Source organism: Peromyscus californicus, unplaced genomic scaffold (assembly GCF_007827085.1).
Source record: "Peromyscus californicus insignis strain IS unplaced genomic scaffold, ASM782708v3 Scaffold_14__1_contigs__length_90479793_seg_2, whole genome shotgun sequence".
Lineage (NCBI taxonomy): Eukaryota > Metazoa > Chordata > Mammalia > Rodentia > Cricetidae > Peromyscus > Peromyscus californicus.
In genome coordinates this window covers 745,321-771,215 of record NW_026294436.1, presented here as the reverse complement: position 1 = coordinate 771,215, position 25,895 = coordinate 745,321, and the positions used below count along the sequence as shown (strand labels likewise).

Genomic DNA, 25,895 nt, shown 5'->3' with positions numbered 1-25,895 from the left:
TGAATTAATTCTACTGTCCCTGAGCTTTCCTTTTGTATGTTTCTCCAGAAACAGAGTATACGCAGAATAGATAAACGGTCTTATTTTTACAAATAGCTATCTCCAGCCTGGGAGATGTTTAGGAGAGGAGAATCTTGGACCAGCGTTTTGATGCCCAGAATCTACTTGAAAAGCTCAGCAGTTGCAGCGGCCCATCTGTAATTTCAGTACTCAGGAGTCAGATACACAGGGTCACTAGGGAGACCTGTTGGGGAAAATAGCTTAATTGATGAATTATAGGTCCAGTGAGAGGCCTTTCTTTAGTAAATAAGGAGGAGAAAAATTGAGGATGCCACCTGCTGCCAACAACCATATGCACCTACACACATATGAACACACATATATACATACATACATGCATACATACATACATACATACATACAGCTCAAAGAAAGACATATGGGGGGGAGAATATTGTCTTTTTCTTTGGTCTTATAAAAGCAAATATAAATGGTGCCCTTTACTAAAATTTCTGACGATGAAGACAAGTCTTTTGCATTTGACTCAGTCTCAGGAAATTCTGTGGTATGATATTGACCTCTTTACATCTCTAAATGGAGGGTTAAGGGCCCTGGGTTATAAATTCAGAGAGTTTATCACCTTTAATCCACATGGTGAAGTATGAAGAAAGGATCATTTCCTATTTTTATTTATGGAAAGCAGAGGCTGTGAAAGGTCATGGCTCAAGATTACCATTATTCTATAGTGCAAATGACACATGTTAGAATTGAAGTTAGACTTGGGTGAGTTGTCAGTTTCATCTCGAGACTGGACCTACATATAGTCTGCCACAAAAATCTTCCAAGACCACATAGATACTTCTGAGACGAGAGATAGAGATGTAACTCAGTTGGTAGTGTGCTTATCTGCTTACAGGAAGTCCTGGGTACCATCTCCAGTATTGTATAAAGAAAGCCTTGGGAGGGTACGTCTGGGACCAGCACTGGAGAGATAGGGACAGGAATATCAGAAATTCAAGGTCATTTTTGGCCATATAAAGAGTTCAAAGTCCAACAAGTTAGCTCAGAGAGTAAAGGCACTTGCTAAGCTTGATGACCTAAGTTCTATCCCTGGGACCTACATGGTAGATGAAGAACCAAGTCCTGCAAGTTGTCCTTTGACCTTCATATGTGCATTGTGGCATGTGAGTGCCTATGTACTTTCCCACACACAGATGTGAACACACATGTAAGGATTTATTTATTTGTATTTTATGTGTATGAGCATTTGTTTATTTCTGTGTTCATGTATCATGTGTGTACCTCATGCCCATGGAGACCAGAAGAGGGTATCAGATCTCCTGGAATTGAGTTTCAAAGGGTTACTAACTTCAATGTGTGTGCTGGCAATTAAACCTGGATCTTATGCAAGAGCAGCAAGTGCTCTTCACTACTGAGCCATCTCTCCAACCTCCTAAACAGAATCATTTTTGAACAGAATAGTTCATGATCAGTCTAGGTGACAAGAAGCCACGACAAGGGTCTCAAGAAGGAAAGAAAACAAACATCTGTAAGTCCACTGCAAGAAACACCCACAGCATCACTCTCCTCTTCTTAACATATAATTTAAAATTTGAAGTGAAAACTTCCATCTCTCTGCATGCCACAAAGATAAAACAGTGAAGATCAATGGGAGAAATGACTGGTCCTAGACCTGAGTCTTCTAGCCTCCAAGTTTACTGTATCACATATATATCTCAATGGGAAAGCAATGCAAAAAGTTCTTCTCTCTTCAGCCAATAACTACAAACTTTTCTAGATAGGGTCTCATGTAGCCAAGCTGCACCATGTAGCTGAGGATAATTGTGAACTCCTGATCCTCCTGACTTCCTATTGAAAGTACAGAAATCACAGGCTTGTGCCACCAAATCCAGTTTATGTATGGCTAGGGATCAAGGCCACGTCTTCTTTCATGCTAGGTAAGCCTACTATTAACTGAGCTAAACCTCAGCCCCCAGCTATATGCTCTAGAGCTCAGGGTCTACAGTATTTATTCAGCTTGGAGACCTTATGCTAGCCTTGTGTATGTCACTAACAGAGAGTTCTGCACATCCTAGACACATAACTTTTTTTTTTATCACACAGCTACCAAATATGATCCAGTATATGTGGAATCTAACCCACCACCTTGTTACACCATAAAACAGATTTCCTGGGTCTCTTTGATCATGCCATCTACTTTAAAGCAAGGGAAAAAGAAAAATAACTCTCCAAAAAGCTACGTAAAAAGTAAAGGCTAGAGTGAAGCGAGAGGATAAATCACAGTCAAGTAGGTTGTCTGGAAGTCGTAAATGTGGCCGGCACAGGCAGGTGGAAGAGTGATGATGGATGTGATACTCTGTACATCACAGCTAATGCAAGGAGCGCAGTGGCCTGGAACTGGTAATGCGTGCTCCCACAAACAGAGAAGCCCTGTTCTAAAAGCAGCTGGCTGTGGTGGGTGCAACAGGCAGGAAAGCATTCCTCCCTAAGCAGCTGGGCTGAAACTCTTGGGAGAAATAACAGCTCCTGGCGGAAACTCTATGGCTTTTAAAGGAGGTAGAGATTGCTTTATACCAATTGCCATCCTTCCCATTACAAAGGTTGAAGGGAAGGTGGGGCCTACAGTATCGGTTCCCGGACTTGTTTCTAACAGTAAAATGATCTGGATTGGTCTGTTCTAACATTCTCTGTTCATCTCTGACTTTGTTAATTTGGATCTTATCTCTCTGTGTTGGACTGAGTTTGTCAAACTTATTAACTTGTCAAAGACCCATCTCTTATTGATTAATGGTTTGCACTTTTCCTGTAGTCTCTGTTTCATTGATTTCCACCCTAACTTTTGTTATTTCTTGCTGCACACTGACTTTGCAATTAGCTTTTTGTTTTTCTAAAGATTTAAGGAGCATCATTAGGTTGTTTACTTTAGATCTGATTCCCTAATGCTAGAGCTTATCACTATACAATTTGATCTAAGGACTGACTGCCTTAGTTGTGTCCCAGAAGACTTGGTAGATTGTACTATCATTTTCAGTTGCTTCTAGGATTTGGAAATTTTCTTCTCTGATGTCTTCAATTTGTTCATTCAATATTTTTCATTAAAATTGTATTTCTGTACTAATGGACTCAGCAGGTTGTATTTACATATTTTTATATAGATATGTAACAATGATAATCAAAAGGGAAAAAAGTGTACAGACAGGCTGGGGCGGTGGCTCCATAGTTAAAATTCTTGCCATGCAAACTTGCGGACTGGAGTTCATATCCCCAGAACCCATGTAAATGCCAGATGGGAATGGTAACTCACCTGTACTTCCATGCTGGGAAGGGAGCAGCAAGAGTTTCCCAGGGCAAATTGACTACCCATATTAGCCAGATGGAAAGCTCGGGGGTTTGATTGAGAAAACTTTATGTTAATGAATAAGTTGAAAGAGTGATCAAGGATGATTCCCAACATCAACCTTAGCACATGCATAAGCACACATAGGCACCTGGACCCCTGCTCATACATGATTCCACATATATGCAAATATACATACAAACATACATATAAATGATAAGGTAGAAAACAAAAAATGTAGTTACTCCTCCTCAAGAGTGTTTAGATTCTGCAGGCTCTCTTGCTACTGAGTTCTACTTTTATTCCAGTGACCTTTCAAATGACCCTGGAATAGCGTGAGCAGAATGGCTTCCTGGCTTCGTTGTTGCATAGGAGTCAAGAACCGTGGAAGGTGTTAGGGAGAGCTTCTAGACTGAGGTGACTCTATGCTTTGGCCAACTTGTGTGTCTTTATGTATTGCTCATAGCACTGCACACTAGACTCTGCCCAGTTCAAAGACTAGAAGACTGAGACTTGGGGAGCTGACCTACTTCTTCCAGGAATCTGGTGGGTAGTAGATAGAGTACTTAAAGCTAGACCTAATGATGTAATCCTCTACCACATGTGCCTGTAGAAACCATGGAAGCCCAGGCTAAGCCAATGTTACTTATCCTTTACTATTTATGAGTTAAATTGAGAGACAGGGCACAAACAGGAAAAGTTAAATAAGGATCAGTTTAAAAAGCTGAGAGATATCAGAAGACTGTCCAAGAGTAGATAGTGAATACATAGAGACAGTACTTTGAGGACTATTCAAACTGTCTTTACCTTTGGCATAAAAAAGTCACTTTGTCAACATGCAAATCTGTACAGAAGTGACCCCTGAGACCTTAATATAGATTTGTTTTATTACAATTGGAGAATAAGTGAATTGGCGCACTGTTTAAATGAACATAAGTAACTTCCTACAGTGATTTCAGTTCAATTAAGCAGGGTATTGACAATCTGTAGATTTCCTTTCTTTCCAAGCATTGTGATAGAAAAACTGCAGTATTTCTTTTCTGGGAGGCTGTGCAAAGAGACAGATACATGTGTTGAATGTAACTTTAATAATCAGAGTTATTTCTTGTCCCTTTCTCTCTTTAACAAAAATTCCTTTTGTTTGTTCTTCATTCTGAGTGGTGATCCCCATGGCAACAGATGAATAGTGGATAACATCTATAATTACTATTATTAATAACAACAATCATAATAATAATACCAATCAGATGTGATGGGAGAAAACTATGAAAGGAAATTAAATTGTGGCTCTGTATGTAAACAATTCACAGCTCCTGAAACCAGAGCCAGAGGAAGCAGGTGGAATGTCTAGTGACCTGCTCTGGAGAACTGATCTTCTGGGGCATTGAAAAGGAATGATTTTACAACAGAGTTGTTGAGAGAGGATGTTCCATACTATCCTGTCATGGCTAGTCAGCACACTCTTTCTGTAATATCTTCTTTTCTTTGGATGTCTTTAGTTTGTGTGGTGTGTGTGTGTGTGTGTGTGTGTGTGTGTGTGTGTGTGTGTGTGTGTTCATGTGTGTGCAGGAATGTATGGAAACCAGAGGATAATTTTAAATATTATTTCTTATGTTTTGTGACACAAAATCATTCATTGGCCTGAAACTCACTGATTTGTCCAGACTAGCTAGCCAGAGAATCTGCTCTCTCCACTTCCACTATGCTGGGAATACAAGCACATGCCACAACATCTAATTTTATCACATGGGTTTGGGGCTCAAACTCAGGTCCTCATGCTTGAGTAATAAGTACATGATCCACTGAGTCATCTCTCCCGCCAATTTATGCATAAAACATGATTTTAATTGGGACCATTATACAACACATGCACAAAAGTATAGCTTTGGAATTGCCCAATACAAATAGTCATGATGAATTCATCTCTTTATGTGGTAGATATTACTCCAAAGGGTCTCAACCTAAGCCTAGTGTCTTGTACTTTGTAAATGGAAATTCCCTCTTTCAATTATCCCTTGTAGAACACAGAAGGCTGTATCAACTGGCCAGGCTTCACTAAAAATCCATCCCCTTCATCTATCTCTGACAGAATGCCTGGAATCCCTTACTTGATTGGAATATTCAAGATACTCATAACAAATAGAAACATGGGTCATTGTTACACAGTCTGTATTGGTTGCTTTTCTATTTCTGGGATAAAAATCTATGACCATGGCAATTTATAAAAGAAAGCTGTAGCTAGAGTTTTCCTGTCTGGCCCACAGTCAGGACAAATCTTTGTCACCCGCCAGTCCCACAGTCGCTCAGACCCAACCAAGTAAACACAGAGACTTATATTGCTTACAAACTGTATGGCCGTGGCAGGCTTCTTGCTAACTGTTCTTACAGTTTAAATTAATCCATTTCCATTAATCTATACCTTACCACATGGCTCATGGCTTACCGGCATCTTCACATGCGGCTTGTCATGGTGGCGGCTGGCAGAGTCTCCTTCCGCTTTCCTGTTCTCTCCTTTCTCCTCTATGTTAGACCCACCTATACTTCCTGCCTAGCCACTGGCCAATCAGTGTTTTATTTATTGACCAATCAGAGAAATTTGACATACAGACCATCCCACAGCACTTTTCCCCTTTTTTTATTAAAGAGGAAGGTTTTAACTTTTACACATCTCCAAAGCCAGCTTGGTATATTTGGGAATTTGGGCGTAGCTTCTCTTACTGCTTCCTGCTGGAGGGGGGGCGCTGTATCTTATGGGGACACAAAGAAAATTTAAGGATCATGGAGTAGTCTGTGAGGCTGTATCGTCTGAGACAGTTGCCTTGAAACCATTCTGGATGTTGGATCATCTGGTCCATGGTGTCATCAGAGACCTTTCAGGTGGTCTTGGCTGGTCAAACCTGATGTATCTTAATCTGGAACAAATCCATAGCCTCTTGCTTTCTGTGGAAACAAAAGCAGAGCCTCTTTTCCAAAGCAACAAATCCTTACATCCAAATTTTGAAGTCAAGGTATCTTTAAAATATACATATTGGTTTAACTCAACATCTTTACGATCAAATGTTTTTCTGCAGTTAAAAATCCCAAAGACAACACAATCCAGATTTTCTGTGTAATATTCATCTTCACATGGCTTATTTTTTATATTAATTTTACTGTCTCTTTAAAGACTTTATTTTCTAAAACTATGTGTTTGTTTCTATAACTGTATAGATCACCTTTTTTGTCTCTTTCAAGCCTACATATATTTTACACACATTGTAATGTAGCTAGAGTTTTCCTGCCTGGCCCACAGTCAGGACAAATCTCTGTCACCTGCCAGTCCCACAGCCGCTCAAACCCAACCAAGTAAACACAGAGACTTATATTAGTTACAAACTGTATGGCCATGGCAGGCTTCTTGCTAACTGTTCTTACAGCTTAAATTAATCCATTTCTTTTAATCTATACCTTGCCACATGGCTCGTGGCTTACTGGCATCTTCACATGCTGCTTGTCATGGTGGCGGCTGGCAGTGTCTCTCTGACTCAGCCTTCCACTTCCCAGCTTTATTCTCCTCCTTGTCCCGCCTACACTTCCTGCCTAGCCAATGGCCAATCAGTGTTTTATTTATTGACTAATTAGCAACACATTTGCCATACAGAACATCCCACAGCACTTCCCCCCTTTTTTTTCAAAAAGGAAGGTTTTAACCTTAACAAAGTAAAATTACATATAATTTGGGAATTGGGGCGTAGCTTCTCTTACTACTTCCTGCTGGAGGGGGGTGCTGTATCTTATGGGGACACAAAGAAAATTTTAGGATCATGGAGTAGTCTGTGAGGCTGTATCGTCTGAGCCAGTTGCCTTGAAACCATTCTGGATGTTGGATCATCTGGGCCATGGTGTCTTCGGAGACCTTTCAGGGGGTCTTGGCTGGTCAAGCCTGATGTGTCTTAATCTGGAACAAACCCATAGCCTCTTGCTTTCTGTGGAAACAAAAGAGACTCTTTTCCAAAGCAACATATCCTTACATCCAAATTTTGAAGTCAAGGTATCTTTAAAATATACATACTGGTTTAACTCAGCTTCCTTTACAATCAAATATCTCTCTGTAGTTAAGAATCCCAAAGACAACACAATCCAGATTCTCTGTGTAATATTCATCTCTACGTGGCTTATTTTTTATACTACCTTTACTGTCTCTTTAAAGACTTTATTTTAAAAAAACTACTTATTTCTTTATATAACTGTATATATTCCTTTTTCTCTCTCTTTCAAGCCTATGTACATTTTTACACACATTGTAAACTATTACATGTGAATCTGTCTTATTGTGAATCTGTTGCTTTAAACTGCAGCAGCTGTGACTGCTGGCTCTGCCCACCTCAGCTTTCCAACATGGTCATGGTACTTTACCACCAGGTCTGGGAGCTATCGTGGGTCTATGCTTTTATCCAAGCAGCATGTAGCCCAGAAACCTCTTTTTTTGTTTTGTACTAGTAAAGGCTAAATCTACCACACAGCTTAATGTGCCACTTGCAGAGGCATCATTCCCGCCATACTTCAGGTCGAGCGTGCACGCCAGGAACCCACCAGTAGCTCAAACCGGCAGTTGTTACTCATTTGAGAGAGATAATTAGGAAGCTGTTTTTAGCTCTGTTTTAGAATCTTTTCTCAGGTTTTAGGTGGAAACTCTTGCCACCACGTTGGACGCCATTTGTAGCTAGAGTTTTCCTGCCTGGCCCACTGTCAGGACAAATCTCTGTCACCTGCCAGTCCCACAGCCGCTCAAACCCAACCAAGTAAACACAGAGACTTATATTAGTTACAAACTGTATGGCCGTGGCAGGCTTCTTGCTAACTGTTCTTACAGCTTAAATTAATCCATTTCTTTTAATCTATACCTTGCCACATGGCTCGTGGCTTACTGGCATCTTCACATGCTGCTTGTCATGGTGGCGGCTGGCAGTGTCTCTCTGACTCAGCCTTCCACTTCCCAGCTTTATTCTCCTCCTTGTCCCGCCTACACTTCCTGCCTAGCCAATGGCCAATCAGTGTTTTATTTATTGACTAATTTGTAACACATTTGACATACAGAACATCCCACAGCATTGTAAACTATTACATCTGAATCTGTCTTGTTGTGAATCTATTGCTTTAAACTGCAGCAGCTGTGGCTGCTGGCTTCACCCACCTCAGTTTCCCAACATGGCGGTGGTAGTTTACCGCCAGCTCTGGGAGCTATAGTGGGTCTATGCTTTTATCAAAGCAGCGTGTAGCCCAGAAACTTCTTTTTGTTTTGTACTAGCAAAGGCTAAATCCACCACGCAGCTTAATGTGCCACTTGCAGAAGCCTCATTCCCACCACACTGCAGGTTGAACGCACATGCCAGGAACCCACCAGTAGCTCAGACACACAGGCTGCTGCTACTTGAAAGACACAACTAGGAACTGTTTTTAGCTCCGTTTTAGAATCTTTTTTCTCAGTTTTTAGGTGGAAACTCTTGCCACCATGTTGGACGCCATTTGTAGCTAGAGTTTTCCTGTCTGGCCCACAGTCAGGACAAATCTTTGTCACCCGCCAGTCCCACAGCAGAAAGCATTTAATTTGGCTTGTAGTTTCAGAGGTTTAGATTCCATGAAGGTGGAGCAGATGTCTGGCAGCAGGAGTAGCTGAAGTCTCACATCTCAAAACCATAAGCAAGAAGAAGAGAACGCACTAGGGGTGGTGGGGTACTTTGGAAGACTCGAGGCCTATCCCTGTGGCACACCATCTTTTCCAAGGCTACATCTCCCAACCTTTCCCAAATGGTTCTACAAACTGGGGACCAATTAATCAACCAATGAAACTATTGGGACCATTCTCATTTAAACTACCACCTTCTACTCCCTGACTTCCACAGGCTTGTGATCATACCTCATAGTACAAAATGCACTTAATCCAACTTCCAAAATCCTTACAGTTATTCAGTCTCTACACTTTTAAATTCCAAAGTCTTTTCTGAGCCTAAAGGCAATTCCTTGATGCTAACCTCTTATAAAATAAAAAAAAAAATCCAAAAAACAAAAACAAAAAAAAAAACGTGTACTTCCAACATACAACAGCATGGAATACACTTTACCATTCCAAAATGTAGACTATGGAGGCCCTGCTTGAGAGAACAATATTAGTAACTGGGCTGGAGACCATTCGTATAATATTTTGGCAAAGGCTGTGGCTGCTTTCTGTCTTTGTCCTAAGAATATTCCTGAGGTGCTGATCTCTAAAGTCTATAAAGAACTCAAGAAACTAGACATCAAAATACTGAACAATCCAATTAAAAAATGGGCTAACGAGCTAAACAGAGAATTCTCAAAAGAAGAATCACATATGGCTGAAAAACATTTAAGGAAATGCTCAACATCCTTAATCATCAGAGAAATACAAATCAAAATGACTCTGAGATACCTACCACCTTACACCTATCAGAATGGCTAAGATAAAAAAAAACACTATTGACAGTCTATGTTGGAGAGGATACAGAGCAAAGGGAACACTCTTCCACTGTTGGTGGGAATGCAAACTTGTACAACCACTGTGGAAATCAGTATGGCGCTTTTTCAGAAAATTGGGAATCAATCTACCTCAAGACCCAGCCATACCACTCTTGGGCATATACCCAAGGAATGCTCAATCATACCACAAAGATACATGCTCAACTATGTTCATAGCAGCACTATTCGTAATAGCCAGAACCTGAAAACAACCTAGATGCCCCTCAACTGAAGAATGGATTAAGAAAATGTAGTACATATACACAATGGAGTACTACTCAGCAGAGAAAAACAATGACAGCATGAAATTTGTAGGCAAATGGATGGAACTAGAAAGTATCATCCTGAGTGAGGTAACCCAAACTCAGAAGGACAAACATGGTATGTACTCACTCATAAGTGGATACTAGATATAAAGCAAAGAACAATCAGACTGCAACCCATAGAACCAGGGAGGCTATACAGCAGGGGTGACCCTAGGCTTATAATAAGTTTTGGTTTTACTCAATTACTGGGCAAGCCTCAATGAAACATTTCACTATTAGGATAAGAATTTATACTGTATCAAGCTGATAATAGAAAAATAAATAAATAAAATAAGAAAAGAATATTTTTGAGGCTAAAGTAAAAAGTCAGAGCCTAATTTCTTTGGCAGAGGAGATTTAAAGACAATCTACCATTATGGGAACATAATGGAGAAATACTGGACCAAAGCAAGTCTGAAGTCAGGAAGGCAACTCCAAATCTTCTTTTTTTTTTTTTTTTTTTTTTTTTGGTTTTTCGAGACAGGGTTTCTCTGTGTAGCTTTGCGCCTTTCCTGGAACTCACTTGGTAGCCCAGACTGGCCTCGAACTCACAGAGATCCGCCTGGCTCTGCCTCCCGAGTGCTGAGATTAAAGGCGTGCGCCACCACCACCCGGCCAAATCTTCTATTTTCATGTCTGATGTCAAAGAGCTTAGATAACTCTCCCCTCAAGTTTTGCTGTGCAAACTTAAATCTCTTTCATAGCAGGTTTCTACTGCCTATGTTCAGCTTTTTAAGGCAGATGTACCATGCCTTTGGCACCTCTAACATTTTGAGATATTTGATACAATTTGGGTTTCACTTTCACAGCTTCCAGAATGACCTCTGGCCTCTTGTCCACTCAGTGACTTCATGCATGGACTTCTCTGTAACACTTTGGCCTCAGTGGTTCTCCTTAACAGTGGAGGAAGGATCCAGAACACATTTGCTCCTTTATCCTTCATAACACTAAAATCAGAAGTACATGAATGAACTACTAAGTTTGGCTGCCCACTTAAGAGCCTGATACTACTGAATAACAATCGAAGCATCTTCTTTTCTTGTTGCTTTTTAGGAGCAAAGAATGCCTTAGGCCTTTTTTTCCCCCAAAAGCTTAGCTAAGTGAGGTCTGGTGTGAGGGCATGCTTCCTTTTATTTCAGTGCAGATTTGACCTTTACTTAATCTTAATTAGTGATTGATTGGAAAGGACCCACCCAATTATTAGTGCTGCCAACCCTGGGCTGGTGGTCCTGGGTTCTATAAGATAGCAGGATGAGGAAGACATGTGGAGCAAAGCCATTAAGCAGCACCCCTCCATGGCCTCTGCATCAGCTCCTGCCTCCAGGTTCCTGCCTTGTTTAAGTTCCTCTCCTGACTTCCATTGATGATGAACAGTGATATGGAAGTGTAAGCCAAATAAACTCTTTTATCCCCAACTTGCTTTTTGGTCATGGTATTTCATCTCAGCAATAGAATCTGTAACTAAGACAAACATCAAAAACATTTGTGATGTTTCAGGTGAATCTTTAACAATATGATTTTTCTGGTAACACCTTTAACATTATGGGTTGATATCATTTTCATTTTAGGAGTAAAAATTCAATAGAATTAATTTATTGGCTAGAATTTACAGAAGAATGCAGCCCTGTCTCAAAACAGCAAAGCACATGTTTCTCTGGGGATATGATGTTTATTAATTAGTTGGTTTGGGAAACTATTCCTAGGATGATTCACAGTCACTGAGCATAAATTAATTGCATGATATAAAAACTATTACCAAGTTGGAAAATCTTTAGGAAATTGTTAAAACCAAACCATTTCTTTCCTCTTCTAATATACTGAGACTGAGGTGTGGGGAGATGAAATTACGTTTTCCAGATGATAGAAAGAATTGGTGGGGAGAATTAACACAGATGTCCCATTAGTCAGGTCTTTCCCTTTTTATTAATTAATGAATGAATTTATTTATTTTTAGTGAAATTGCACCAATGGTCCTAATCTTGGTACTTATAGTTAATAATAACATGTGCCTTCAGCGTGTTTTTCTGTCAGTGCTCTTTAATAGAAATGCTGTGGGTTATTGCTTTTCTTTATGGGCCTTTGTTTCCCCATTTGTAAAACTAAGAGGGTGGAAGAGGGAAGAAACCACATGATTTCTCTGTTCAGTTCCTTTTCTGCTCTTTGAATCTGTGAAGACTAATGTTGCAATTATGTGGGCAGGAGTCTCAGATGGCAAACACTTTTCAAGTCTTCCTGTTTCCTCCCCTGCTTTAGTTGTGGGGATGTTCAGAATTAAACTGCATGTCAAGTAGCAGTAAGTGTTTCCACCCAAGTTAGCACAGCAGTATCCCACATCACTCCCCACAGTCACTTGCAACTTTAGGATTTATTTTTAATTCTATCCCTGTGTGTCTGTGTGTGGATGGGTATGTGCACTTGTGAGTACAGTTTCCTCGGAGGCCAGAGAGGGCACTGGATCCCCTGGAACTGGAATGATAGATGTTTAGAAGCCACCTGACATGGGTGCTGGGGACTGAACATGGACCTCTGTACGGCAGGTAGGTTGTCCTAGCTGCTTTGACACCTCTCCAGCATACTAATAGCCCTGCTGGCGGCCTGTGCAGTAGCCACAGATGCCCTGCTTTTGCTGTCATGTGCTTTAATTGATCACAACCCTGAGTTTTAGGGAAGTGCAGTGACCCATGTTTCGTTCTGGCAAAAATGACTTTCAAGTGCAGATCTTTCTTTCTTTTAAACCATATTCCTCCCTCTTATCTTACATTCCTCCTTATCTTTTCCTTTCATTCTTATTGGAAGGATGCCATGTCTCTGCATTCATTCAGTATAAAAATTTCCAGATAATTTTTGTATGTTTGTGCATATGAATGTTTTGTTTGTCAGGGTTCTCTAGAGGAACAGAACCAATAGAATATGTATATGGGATTTATTAGAATGGCTTACAGGCTGTGGTCCAGACAGTCCAACAATGGCTGTCTACCAATAGAAAGTCTAAGAATACAGTAGATGTTCAGTTCACAAGGCTGTATGTCTCAGCTGTTTTTCAATAAATGCTGAAATCCTGAAAAAGTAGTCTCTAATGCCAGTGAATGGACTTTCCAGCAAGAGTGAGGCCAGGCAGATAAAGAGCAAAAGCTGTCTTCTTCCATGTCCCTTATACAGGCTGCCACCAAAATGTGTGGCCTAGATTGAGGATGGATCTTCCCACATCAAAAGATCTGGATTAAAGAGTGGGTTTTCCATACTTCAAATGATTTAATCAAGAAAAATTCCTCAAAGATGTACTCAACTGCTTGGATTTTATTTAGTTTCAAATGTAGTCAAGTTGACAACCAAGAATAGTCATCATACATGTTTGTACATATGCATGTGTGCACATATTTGGAAGCCAGGGGACAACCTTGGCTGTGATTCCTTAGATGTTGTTCATCTTCTTTTTCCTTTGGAGATTAAAAGAATGTGTGCATTTATGTTTGGGGGAGCTGGTATCTGTGCATATGAGCGCACATGCCTGTGGAAAACAGAAGAGAACATTGGACCCTCCAAAGCTGGAATCACAGGTGATTGTGAACACCTAATGTGGATTATAGGAACTGAACTTGGGTGGTCCACAAGATCAATATACGGTTTTAACTACTAAGCTATTTTTCCCAACAGCTTTTCGTTTCTTTGAAAAACTCTCATTGGCCCAGTATTCTCTGAGTAGACTGTGCTGTCGGGTCAACAAGACCAAGGGGTCCTCCTTTCTTTGTACCCCTCACCCAGCAATAGAATTACAAGCTGGTGTCACCATGCCCAACATTTTTTAAAATGTAGCTTCAGGGTTTAATTTTCATGTCTTTATGTTTACACAGAAGTTTCATCTTTGATAATGATGTGTTGTTTTACAAATACTTATTATCTGTAGCTGTTGTTTTCAACCTGGTGTTTAATGGTTTTTTAAGAAATTACCTCTGGTATTGTGTCTGTACTGAACTTACATCAGCATTTTGTCTGTGTCAAAATTTCCTACACAATGCAGTATAACAATTATTTACATACCATTTATCTTTTCTTAGGTATCAAAAGCAACATTGGGATGTTCTAAAGTATAGATTAGGTGTATATAATATACAAATACTGTGCTATTTTCTGTGAGAAAGTTGAGGACCTGAAGACTTTGATATGCTTTAAAACATCTTTGAGCAGTCTCCCCAGGGATAAGGAGGAAGATTGTATAGGCCAATTTTAAATTAATGATTTACATTAAGTACATAATATAAAGCCTGTGGAATAAAGACTCAAGCCTAGCCCCTAAGATTATTTGCCCCTATATTAACTCGAGATAGAGCCCTATAAGGAACACAATTCTTTTAGTTGTTTTTTTTTTTTTTTTGGCGGGGGAGGGTTGTTATTTTTTTCAAGACAGGGTTTCTCTGTGTTGTTTTGGTGCCTGTTCTGGATCATGCTCTGTAGACTAGGCTGGCTTGGAACTCATAGAGATCCGCCCGGCTCTGTCTCTCAAGTGCTGGTATTAAAGGAGTGCGCCACTACCTCCCAGCAAGGAACGTAATTCTTTAGTCCTTCTATAAACACTAGAATGCCTTGATCCCATTGCATATATAGAGCAATCCAGTGGAGACTTCATTGTACTTTGAGTGACTGTTTATGTACTCTTCTTAGGGTTTTCATTCTAACTTCTTTTGCTTTGCATTGTTGCTGTGCAGAGGACAAGATCTGGATGATGGTTCAGCATGACAACACAGAACTGACTCGGGTACAGGGTTCCAACCCTGAGAAGCCTTATACCATGACCTTAAACTATGGGGGCAGTATGGAGCAGCTGGAGGCTCTGATTGATGGCTCAGAGCACTGTGAACAGGAGGTGGCATATCACTGCAGGAGATCTCGCCTGCTTAACACACCAGGTAAGGTTCTGCCCTTTCTCATGATACCTTGAAACCCACAAGCCAAAGCCCTGACTGTGTTTTTTCTTGACACAAGCTAAAGTCATTGAAAAAGTGGGAACCTCAATTAAAAAAGAAATGTCTTCAAATGATAATTTTCTTAGTGACTGATGTGGGAAGGCCAAGACAATTATGGGTGGTACTACCTCTGGGTAGGTAGTCCTGGGGTATACAAGAAAAACAATGAATAAAAATGAACCTGAGAAAGCCAGGGGGAGCAGGCCAATAAGCACTGTTCCTCCGTGGCCTGTACTTCAGTTCCTGCTTCCAGGTTTCTGCCTTTATTTCTCCCAGTGATAGAGTGTCGCTTGAGAATTGTAAGTTTTCCTTCCCAAGTTTCTTTTGGTCATGGTGTTGTATGACATCAACAGAAACACTAAGACATCCAAAGAGAGGGGTATTTGACAAGAAAGTGGCCCCAGTGCACTTGTTCATTCTGCTTTGAGGAAAGATATGACCAAAAGAAGGCCATAAGTCCTGGCTTTGTTCCTGAGGGAGGGCTGTTGAATCTATACTTGTCTCCGCATCTTCAGAATGACATGCTGATAATACCCACCCTCAACAGCTGGGCAATGAAGAAGTTTGTGAGGGATGGCATTTGAAGCAGAGCATTTGAGCTAGATATGGAAAGTGTGGTAGTTGGACACTGTTGGAAAGGAAGATCGCATCAGGAGGTGTCAAGGATCCCATTTCATACACAGAGTTATGAGTTATGTCTAAAATGAAGGATATCTAAGAAGCAGGCACCAGGCCAGCAAGACAGGCAGAGGCTACTCTGTGTTCCCAGAATTTCTGTTGCCTGAAGAAGAGAGACTTCAATGGATATGAATCTAAATGTAAATTTTCATTTTTCATGAATTAATCAGCTATTAAGATGGGAGGTTCTCATGTAGCATTCATTTCCCTTTAACTCACTATGTAGTTGAGAATGATTTTGAATTTTTGGTCATCCTGCCTCCACCTCTGGAGTGCCGTGAGTACAGGAGTGTACCACCATGCTTGTTTTTTTTTTCTGTGATGCTGGCCTTCAGAGTCAGGGCGACTGCGCATGTTTGAAAAGTACTCTACCAAGGGAGATAATCCCTAGCCCTGACATTTTATTTCAGAAAAAAAGTGGCTAACTCCTTTTATGTTCCCCCAGTTCTGTTTTGTTTTTATGGTGAATGAATGATTTGGTTATTATGTGTGAATTAGTTACCCTCTTGCTGTTGTGATGTAGCACCTAACAAAGCATCCAGAAGAGGAATCACCTTTGGTTCATGGTTTGAAGCTTATCATGCCAGGGAAGGCATGGTGGCAAAAGCAGAATGGTCTGAGGCAACAGTGGTATGGGACAATTGCCTGCTCATACACTGGAGGACCAGGAAGCAGAGAGGGTAATGGTAACATTCAACCAGGCTTTCCATTTTCCTTTCATAAATGTTTTTTTGACACATTAGAGTCTTATGTCTTCCTGCTGGCCTGGAACTCCATATATACAGAACAGACTAGCCTTGAACTCATAGAGATCTACATACCTCTTCTTCTTTAGGGTTGAGGTGGAATGTATGGGTCACTAAGCCCATATGGAGTCATTTATTTCTGCAAGTATTTACTCATCCTAAAGACCACGAAGTTATCAAGTATCCAAGAAATAGTATCACATTCTATCATGAAGTTTAGTATCTGGTCCTTAGCGTTTGTAGGTTTAGAGTGGCTTGGTAACAATCGAGACAAAAATGTCAGTAAATCATGAGTGGGAGACACCTGACTCAATACATTGCACTGCTTGACTAATCTAGAATCTTTAGGGGAAGATACCGTTCCACCTAAGTGAATTTTCTGGATAACTGTCACTTATCCCTTTAAACACTGAAAATATTTTCAGAGAAATTTTAACAATTTGAAATAGAAATCTTTCTCCAATGGATTACATGCCTCCTTGCCTTCTTAAACACAGAATTCAGAACAGAAAATGGGACCTTTTTTTGATGACTCGGCATCATCACTGTGAAATCAATTCCAACTCCTGTTGGATTCAGCCACGCTTGTCAGGCTGATGAAATCAGTGTTGCCTCTCTGTTTTCCTTTCCTGTCATGCCAGCACCTACACACTGTCCCACATGGTTCAATGTCTGTTTCCTTGAATAGTTCTCTGTCCCCTGATGATTAAGCTGAACTCATGTGCCACCCTAAGCTCTTCTCAGGATGTCTGGCTCTAGGGACTGCCCTCCCTTCTTTTCACTGCCTTATTGTCGTTTTCCAATGTTTGAGTTCCTATGAAAAAATTGAAGCGTGTCCATTAAGAGTTTGGGACTTTCCTAAAGGAATCACACTCTCGTGTCACTTAGGTTATGTCATTTATTTATGTGTGCATGCATGCTTGTGTGCTTGCATGCATTTGCGCGCGCGCGCGTGTGTGTGTGTGTGTGTGTGTGTGTGTGTGTGTGTGTGTGTGTGTGTGCATGTGTGTCCAGATGCACACATGCCCATGGAGGTTAGATGTATTGGATGTATTGGACCACCCATCAGTTAAATCACAGGCTTCTGTGAGCCACCCAACCTGAGTGTTTGGGAACAGCACTCAGGTCCTCTAGCATAGAGGCACTTGTAGCTGCTGAGACATTTATGTGTCCAGTCCCTGTCATTCCTTTGTGTCCAAGCATTGTCTTCCTAACTCGATTGTATTAAGTTCTTTGAGTTTAGGTTTGCATAGGAAGATTATAGATTTGGGGGAGATCAGAGTGAGAGTGATATCTCAATCCAGTCCTTACCTGCCTTGTGCCAGCTTGCTTAGTTTCTGCAGTTTAACTTCACAACCGTTCCATTGACACAAAGATTTGAAATTCATAAGGCTAGGAGGAAGGGAGAAAGACAAACACAGTCTGAAATCCTTAGACTGCACCCCGTATAGCTCAGGCCTCCAATAACCAGTGTCTCTGCTCACAGCTTCCATCTCAAAAGACCAGGGACAAAGTTGATGCTATCACAAGGAATAAGCTGAAAGAGAATTTCTGTTTTATTATTAGTTCTTTGCAAAATGTATACAATGAGTTTTTCCCATGTCTATCCCCTCTTCCCCAATACCCCCAGATGCACATCCAGTACCTATGCCACTTTGTTTCCATTTTTTAAAAAATATCCATCAAGTCCAATTTGTGCTACCCATCTATTCATGGAGGTGGGAACTTCCACTGGAAAATGGGTGACCTACCAGGAGTTACACCTTATAAGAAAACTGACTCTTTCTCCAGCAGCTATCAGTTGCTAACAGCCCCTCAGCCAGGGGTGGAACTTCATGTCCACCTCCCTTCTTCATGCTGGGACTTTTGTGTGGCTTTAGCTTGTACAGGTCTTGTTCATGATGTCATAACCTCTGACTTCATATGTTCAGCTGTCATAACCTCTGACTTCATATGTTTAGCTGTCCTATTGTGTCCAGAGGATACTGTTTTCTTTTATTTACTCATTATATTTAAATCTTATAGTCTTTACACATCCTCTTCTACAATAGGAATCCCTGAGCCTTGGGAGGAGGGGCTGCGGTATAGACATTCTATTTAAGGCCAAGCTTTACTCAAGCATGTGTTCTATGAACCTTGGCTAGTTGTGGGTCTCCATGTTAATCACCATCTCCTGAAGATAGAAGATTTTCTGATGAGGGTTGAGAGATGCATTAGCCTATGGGAATAACAAGAAGTCATCAGGAGTCGGTTCAATACTATGCTCATATAGCAGAATAACAAAAAGCAATAGGCTCTCTCCTAGGACCTATTACTGCCTAGCCATGGGTTCTTGCCCCAACAATGGTCCCAGGTATAGATTTGATCCTGTAGAGAGAGACTTAAATCCATCAGAATGTGGCTGGTTCCTTGCATGGTCTTCTTCCCACTATAGTAGCAGTGGGCCTGTCTCACCAGATCTGCTGTTATTACACCTTGCAGGGTGCCCAGATGGTGAGAAGGATGATACTGTTCTTCTCCAACAGGGTCTTCCCATCAGTTTCGGGAGGATACCCAGTAGGATTGGCACTAGCCTGTGACATTTGTGTATCTATAGAACCACACTGCCAACAACTCCAAAAGAAGAAAATATTTCTGGAATAGGGCTTATCTGTAAGCATATGGAGTATAATAGGAGCATCACTGTACCATTATAGTATCTCTGTCTCTCTGTCTCTATGTCTCTCTCTGTCTCTGTCTCTCTGTCTCTCTCTCTCCTCCCACATACGTGTGTGTGTGTGTGTGTGTGTGTGTGTGTGTGTGTGTGTGTGTGTACATGCTTCTACTCTTTTACAGTAGTGGGTAAGGGTAGGTTTCCTTCATTATCTAGATGCAAGGTAGAAGGAAAGAATAAATGCCCACAAGTCATTCTCTGACCTTCACAAAAATTCTATAGGCCTCCTGTGTGCACATGTATTCACACACACATACACACACACATGCTAAATAGACACATAAATGTAATAATATAGCCAATGAGCCAAAATAATCATACCAATAACTGATTTTTATCAATAACCGTATATCCTCTTATATAGGTGTTTCAAATGAGCAGTCTCATTTTGGCATGTACATACAGATATGCTGTAGATAGGGCTATAACAACATTTTTTGCAAGTAGATCCCTGTGAACATAACTCAGGATAAATTCCTTGAAGTACCATTGCCAGAAAAGAAAGTGTGTATATTTTCAAGAATTTTTGCCACCTTGACTTCTGCTTTGTATCAAGGTGGAGACGATTTATAGTCCAACAACACAAAGAAACTATATGCCCATTTCCAAGAAATGGATATTAACTTTGACTTCTCATTTCAAGTATGGGTAATCTTATGAATGTAAAATGTCACCAAAGAAAACTTTAAGTTTTGTAGGTAGTAGTAATTATATATATATATATATATATACACATATGAAAGAGGAGGAGGGAGGAAGAAAGAGAGAATACCATAGCTTATAGGTTACCATTAATGGCATAGTCAGAATGCCAGGATTAATAAAGGCTATGAAATTTTGCAGATAGCATCTGCAGGTGGACTCAAGTTGGTGGAATAAGTCTTCTTGCCATAGCATCTCCTGTGTGTTTTACACAACAGATAATGAAGAGAGGAAGTAAAGAAGGCAAGCTGAGAGAAAAGGAGGAAGTAGCAAAATGGCCCCTGGTGACAAAGGTTTCTTGTGGATGAGGCTATATGTGATGGCCAGAGAAGCATTCTCTCAAAACCAAGTCCAATATTTGCACAGAAGTGTTTGTTATCCCCACATAGCTTGATTAGTGCCTGAAAGCTGAGGAGAGCCTAAGCTATGCCTGAATTCAAAGCACACTACCGTTTCTTATGTACTGTGCAAAGATCCAAGAAAATGAGTATTTACAAAGAGCATGCATTTGTATGAATTTCCTTATTGTGTAGAAAAATAAAGGGGGAGTAAGATGAGCAGCCAGGGCCACATAGCTGTTTGTGTCTGTGCAGGTTCCTGGGAAATAGTCAATGATTTCACCAGTCAGCTTCTAGTGAGATGGACTGTGGATCATCACAACAATTCCTTAATTCTCTGTCTGGAACCTGCTTGGTTGTCTTCATCCAGCAACAGTGAGAGCAGAGGGAAGACTGGCGAGAGGAGGCCATGCATGGTGTACCACTGTTTTATTTTTTCAAATGGTGACTGAACCAAGACACTGTCATTTTCTGAGCATTCCTCTGCAATTTTCCTCCAGATATACTCATAACTGCCAGCCCAGGTGACATGGCATCTTATCTCTGTAACTGAAGCTGTGTCCTAGAACTCCAAGGTGCTGTGATCCCCTTTTATGTGTCCTTGCAATTTCCCACTGCATTTGCCACTTCTTAGCACAGCTTTACGCAAAGCTAAGGCATCACTAGAGATTGGCTTTTCAGGGAAGGGAAGTAGCCAGCCTGCAGTGCTCAGTAGCCCCTTTCACAACTACTGTGGGATAAAAAAGCCATTTGCCTCTGGATTAGGCTACAGCCTGCCCTGGTAGAACTTGAGCCATTCTTACACCTCAGCACCCTGAAGGAATTTTGCCTCTGGATAGGGGTCAAGAAGGCAGTGAATGATGAGTATATGAAATGAAGTAGCACCCAGTTTATGTCTATATGTATGTATATATATATATATATATATATATATATATATGTATGATTAGTATATGAAATGAAGTAGCACCCAGTTTATGTCTATATGTATATATATATGATGAGTATATGAAATGAAGTAGCACTCAGTTATATGTTTATATGTAAAAGACAGAGCAATCAACAGTGAAGCTATGGCTTCCCTGGTGAATTAGTAACCTGTTTAGCTACCTCCCAATATCAGATACTTTTCTTTTCACTGTGCCAAACTGATTTGGCAGAAAGACCTTCAGGGTCCCTGGTACAGAAGATACAGTCTATCATGGCGGGGAAGGTAGGAAGCAGATTAGTTTGTTAGGATGAAGCTAGTGAGTTGTCAGAAGGAAGCAGCCTGTAAAACATAGAGGGGCTGAAGCCAGAAGTAGGAACAGACTATGTATTCCTCCAGACCTGAGTCCCAACAACCACTCCTTCCAGGGAGGCCCCACCTTCTGAATGTTCTACAACCTCTTTCAGCTCCTCAGAAAGGAAGTCAAGTGTTCAAGCATATGACTTTTGGACAAAATCTCATATTCAACTCATAAAATTCCACAAAAATCCCTCTAGAAGGAAGACAATATAGACAAGGCCTTAGAAAGATGATCCCACAAGGCAGCTTTTAAAGCTCTCTGGAGGAAATGGGCATTGAACATCCTATCCATCCACAAGTTTCCAAAACTTCTCTCATATTTTCCATAGAGCTGAGGATGCACCATTAGATTCTCCCAACAGCCTAAGTATCAGTTTCACACATTCTATTGTATTTAGCACTCTACCATGAAGGTTTTCTTTGGGATTCCCTCCCAAGTAAAGCTGTGCATGGTACTCGGCATGGGGGAAAAGTTAAGAATGGAATATATGTTATGGGTTTGGCCTTGAGTGTCACCAGGAACCCATGTTTAAAGGCTTGATCTCTAGCTTGTCACTGATGGTGAGTGGTAGAGCTTTTAAGGGTAAACCTAGTAGGGGATGCTCAGGTCATTACGGTCATCACTTTCATCTTTTCCTCTTTCTCTTTTCCACTTTGTGTGTGTGTGTGTGTGTGTGTGTGTGTGTGTGTGTGTGTGTGTGTGTGTGTGCAGGTAGATGCATGTGTGCACGTGTGGAAGTCACAGGACAACCTTGGGTTGGTTGCATAAGACTCTGTCTACTTTGCTTTCCATAGCGGGTCTCCTCCTGACCTGGGATCCACCAATTCTGCTAGGCTGCCTGACCAGCAAGCCACAAGGGTCCACACTCATCTCTCCAGCACTAGGAATACAAGGACATGCCCCCATGCCCAGGTTCTATCTATCTTTTGCCATATGAAGCTATTCCCATCTTTTTATGTAGGTGCTAGGGATCTGAACTCAGATCCTCAAGCCTATGCATCAGGTCCTTTTACTTGTGAGACCCTCTCCCCAGCAGCCTCTGTTTTATTAGTGTTGTCTCTGGACCTAGCTCCATCCTCATGTTTGTGCAGCAGGTGCTTCACAGACAGCATCTCCCTGGCTCCTTGACCATGACCCACTTTCTCTTGATCCTTGTTCCTCCCCTCACTCCCATCACCAACACAAAGCACTAGGACCAAATGATCACAAAGTGAACTCTCAAGAATTGTGGCTCCAGCAAACCTCTTTTCCATACAGATTCATTGTCTCAGGGACTTGTCAACAGGAAGAAAGTCTGAATAACATACACAGAGTTATCAGAGATTCTGACTTCATTACTTTGAAATCTAATACCCATAGGAAAGGCTGAGCTGGAGTTTGCTTTGGTTTTCTTTGAATAGAAAGCATTTGTGAAGCAAATCCCTCATGCAAACAAGCTGGCCGTGAGATTGCTTGTTCTCTCTATTACAGTGTCTCCTGCACTCAACCTCTGTCTACCTTCTAAGAGCTGGAGGTACACCCAGTCCTCTTCACTTATTCCTACAGGCTTGCTGGAGTTTGAGCTTGCGGTAAATTGCTTAACATGGTCACATTCCAGTGGAATTTAAAGGGACAAAATATGTTCTCTGAGAGGGAATTATCACATCCTCAATTGCCCTTTACCCTTCATCTTTTATACTTTAGTGAACATGCAGCTAAGCAAACACACACACACATACACACACACACACACACACACACACACACACACACACACACACACACACACTATGTAATATATTATTTAAACAGTGTATCTATGATCTGTAGCATAACTAAATGTAGTAATAATACATGCAAATTTTTATTAAAATCTGTATCTATAGGGGCTCTGTATCTTCTAATTCAGCTCAATGCATATTGAAAATACTTGGGGAAAGTGCATCCCTAGATGGCTCAGGCAGTAAAGTACTTGCCACACAATCATGAGAACCTGAGTTCAGTCTCCACTGTGCACATAAAAAGTCTGGGGGAGATGGAGACAGGTTGATCCTTGAGGCTAACTAACCATTCAGTCTACTTTACTTACTGATTTCCAGGCCAGGAGTGAGGGCTGGAAACTTGTCTCAAAGCACATGGAAGAATGCACTTGAGGAACAACACCCACGATTGCTTACTGGCCTCCAACACAAATGCACCTTTTCACACTCGTGTGCATACATCCCCCCCACACAAGCATTTACTCATATGAATCCACACAAACACTATTGTTATTATCTTCTAAAACACAGCATCGTAACTATGGATTTCAAATAGTTGACAGGATATACACAGATTGTATGTAAACACTATGTCATTATGTATAAGGATCTGGAACAGCCAACAGTTTTAATGACTGATGTCTCATAAACAATTCCCCAGGAATGCTCAGGGCTGACTGTGTACTACTTATACACAAACTAGTATATGCTGTATCATATATACCAGGAAATGATATTATATATGCATAATTCATTTTGACTATACCCAAATAGATCTACAAGCTCACTTGTGTATAGAAGCCTTCATATTTGCCTGTGGTATTTTAACTCAGTGTGATCACTCACATGTCTTTTTTAGAGACTTGAAGAGAAGAAGTTTATAGGATTTTGTCACAAGTTTTCAAACATGGAGACTTGGACCAGTGAGATGGCTCAGCAAGCCAAGGCACTGGCTGACAGGCCTGGCATCCTGATTTGGATCCCAGGCACCCATATGAGGAAGTGGATACCGACTCCCACAAGTTCTCTACACAGGCACTGTCACACACACACACACACACACACACACACACACACACACACACACACACACACACAATTTAATCTAATTTAAGAATAAGCAGAGTAGCCATGAATCTAGTCATTGTGTTCCACTGTGTATGAAAACCTCTTCCCATAATATTTCTCTAATAATAGTCTCGATGTTTTGCTTGAGGCATAAAGTCAGAAGAGAAGTGGGTGAATTCATAAAAAAAGATGTCTACCTGTTCTAAGTCAAAGATATAGATGCATAGCTAATGGGAAATCAATACCCTGGGAAAGTTTAACAGACATGGACCTAGCCGTAATTAAGCTGCTGTTTGATCACTAATTATTTAAATGATCAGTGGTTGTTGCACAAGCAGCCAAACCCAGATGTTCTGTAAGATGTGGTCTGCATTTTCCTTACTACTCCAAGATAGGATGTGTTCACTTACTGTATCTCAAATATGCCTACAAGGAAAAATATCCAATTATAAGATACAGGGATAGTAACAGGAAATGAACATAAAATCTGGAATCATAAAACTTAATATTAGTTACTTGCGCCACCTACTTACAAGCTTATAACATGGCTTGTGGGGTTTCTTGTTATTTGGAAGCATTGTCTCATGTATCCCAGGCTAGCCTTGAAAGTGCCATGTCCCTGAGGGTGACTGAACTTCTGACCTTTCTACTCTCCCTCCCACATGCTGGCATTCCAGGTGTGAAATCCGCCCATGGATTTACCTGGTGCTGGTCACTGAGCCCAGGGTTTTGTTCGTGCTAGAGAACCATTCTATTAATGGAGCTACATCCTCAGCCCCAATTATGATCTCTGAGCTTCTGTGTCTTGGTGATATTTAATGGGATACATGCTGTGCCTTGAGGTGGATAACCAAGATGCTCTTGTTACTTGTTATTCAGTATCTTCTTCAAATTACCCAGTGAATGAAGGGACTATGAACTCTATTAGCAACCAGTGAAGAGTCTCATAACCTCACTTAGCTTCCCTGGGAGAGTTCAGTTTTGGAGTTTAAATCTTCTTAGGCTGATGGCACACAAGCCACCTAAACTTTTGTTTGCTTATAAACATGGTTGTTTTATATCCCTAGAAGCTTTGTTGACCATTTTAGAGATAAGTGTAGGTTCCCTTCTGACTTATTTTAGCCATCTAAATTCATTCACGTAGCTACCCATCTCATGTGAGTAAACGGCACCCTCATTTGCTAAATCTCAGTTCAAAATCTAGAACTTTACTTTATATCCATTCCCAATTGAGTATATCAACATATGCTCAGACTTAAAACTTTCTAATTCCATCAATGCAACCTGCCTTGCAGCCCTCCCACTGCCCCACACTGGTCTAGTGCCGTACACTAACTTCCTTTCTTGTACCATTCTGTACCCCACCTCCAGCCTTACAGCCAAAGTGCTGTTTTCAAAATACTATTATGCTACTGGGCTTCAGATCATTCCCTCTGCCTTGGAAATAAAACTGTGACTCTTTTTGTATGGCCTGCAGAACTCTAA

At 40.9% G+C, this 25,895-nt stretch overlaps 1 protein-coding gene across 2 annotated transcripts in view; it reads left to right on the top strand.

The window, feature by feature from the left end:
• Window positions 1–25,895, top strand: part of Cntnap5 (contactin associated protein family member 5) — a 915,960-nt gene that overhangs the window by 620,916 nt on the left and 269,149 nt on the right. For both annotated transcript variants that reach the window (XR_008217835.1, XM_052736717.1), the window contains exon 13: window positions 14,880–15,080. Coding sequence is in view for 1 of the 2 variants with exons in the window: in XM_052736717.1 (XP_052592677.1) it covers window positions 14,880–15,080 (201 nt within the window). In the remaining variant the exon portion in view is untranslated. The remainder of the gene's footprint in view (window positions 1–14,879; window positions 15,081–25,895) is intronic.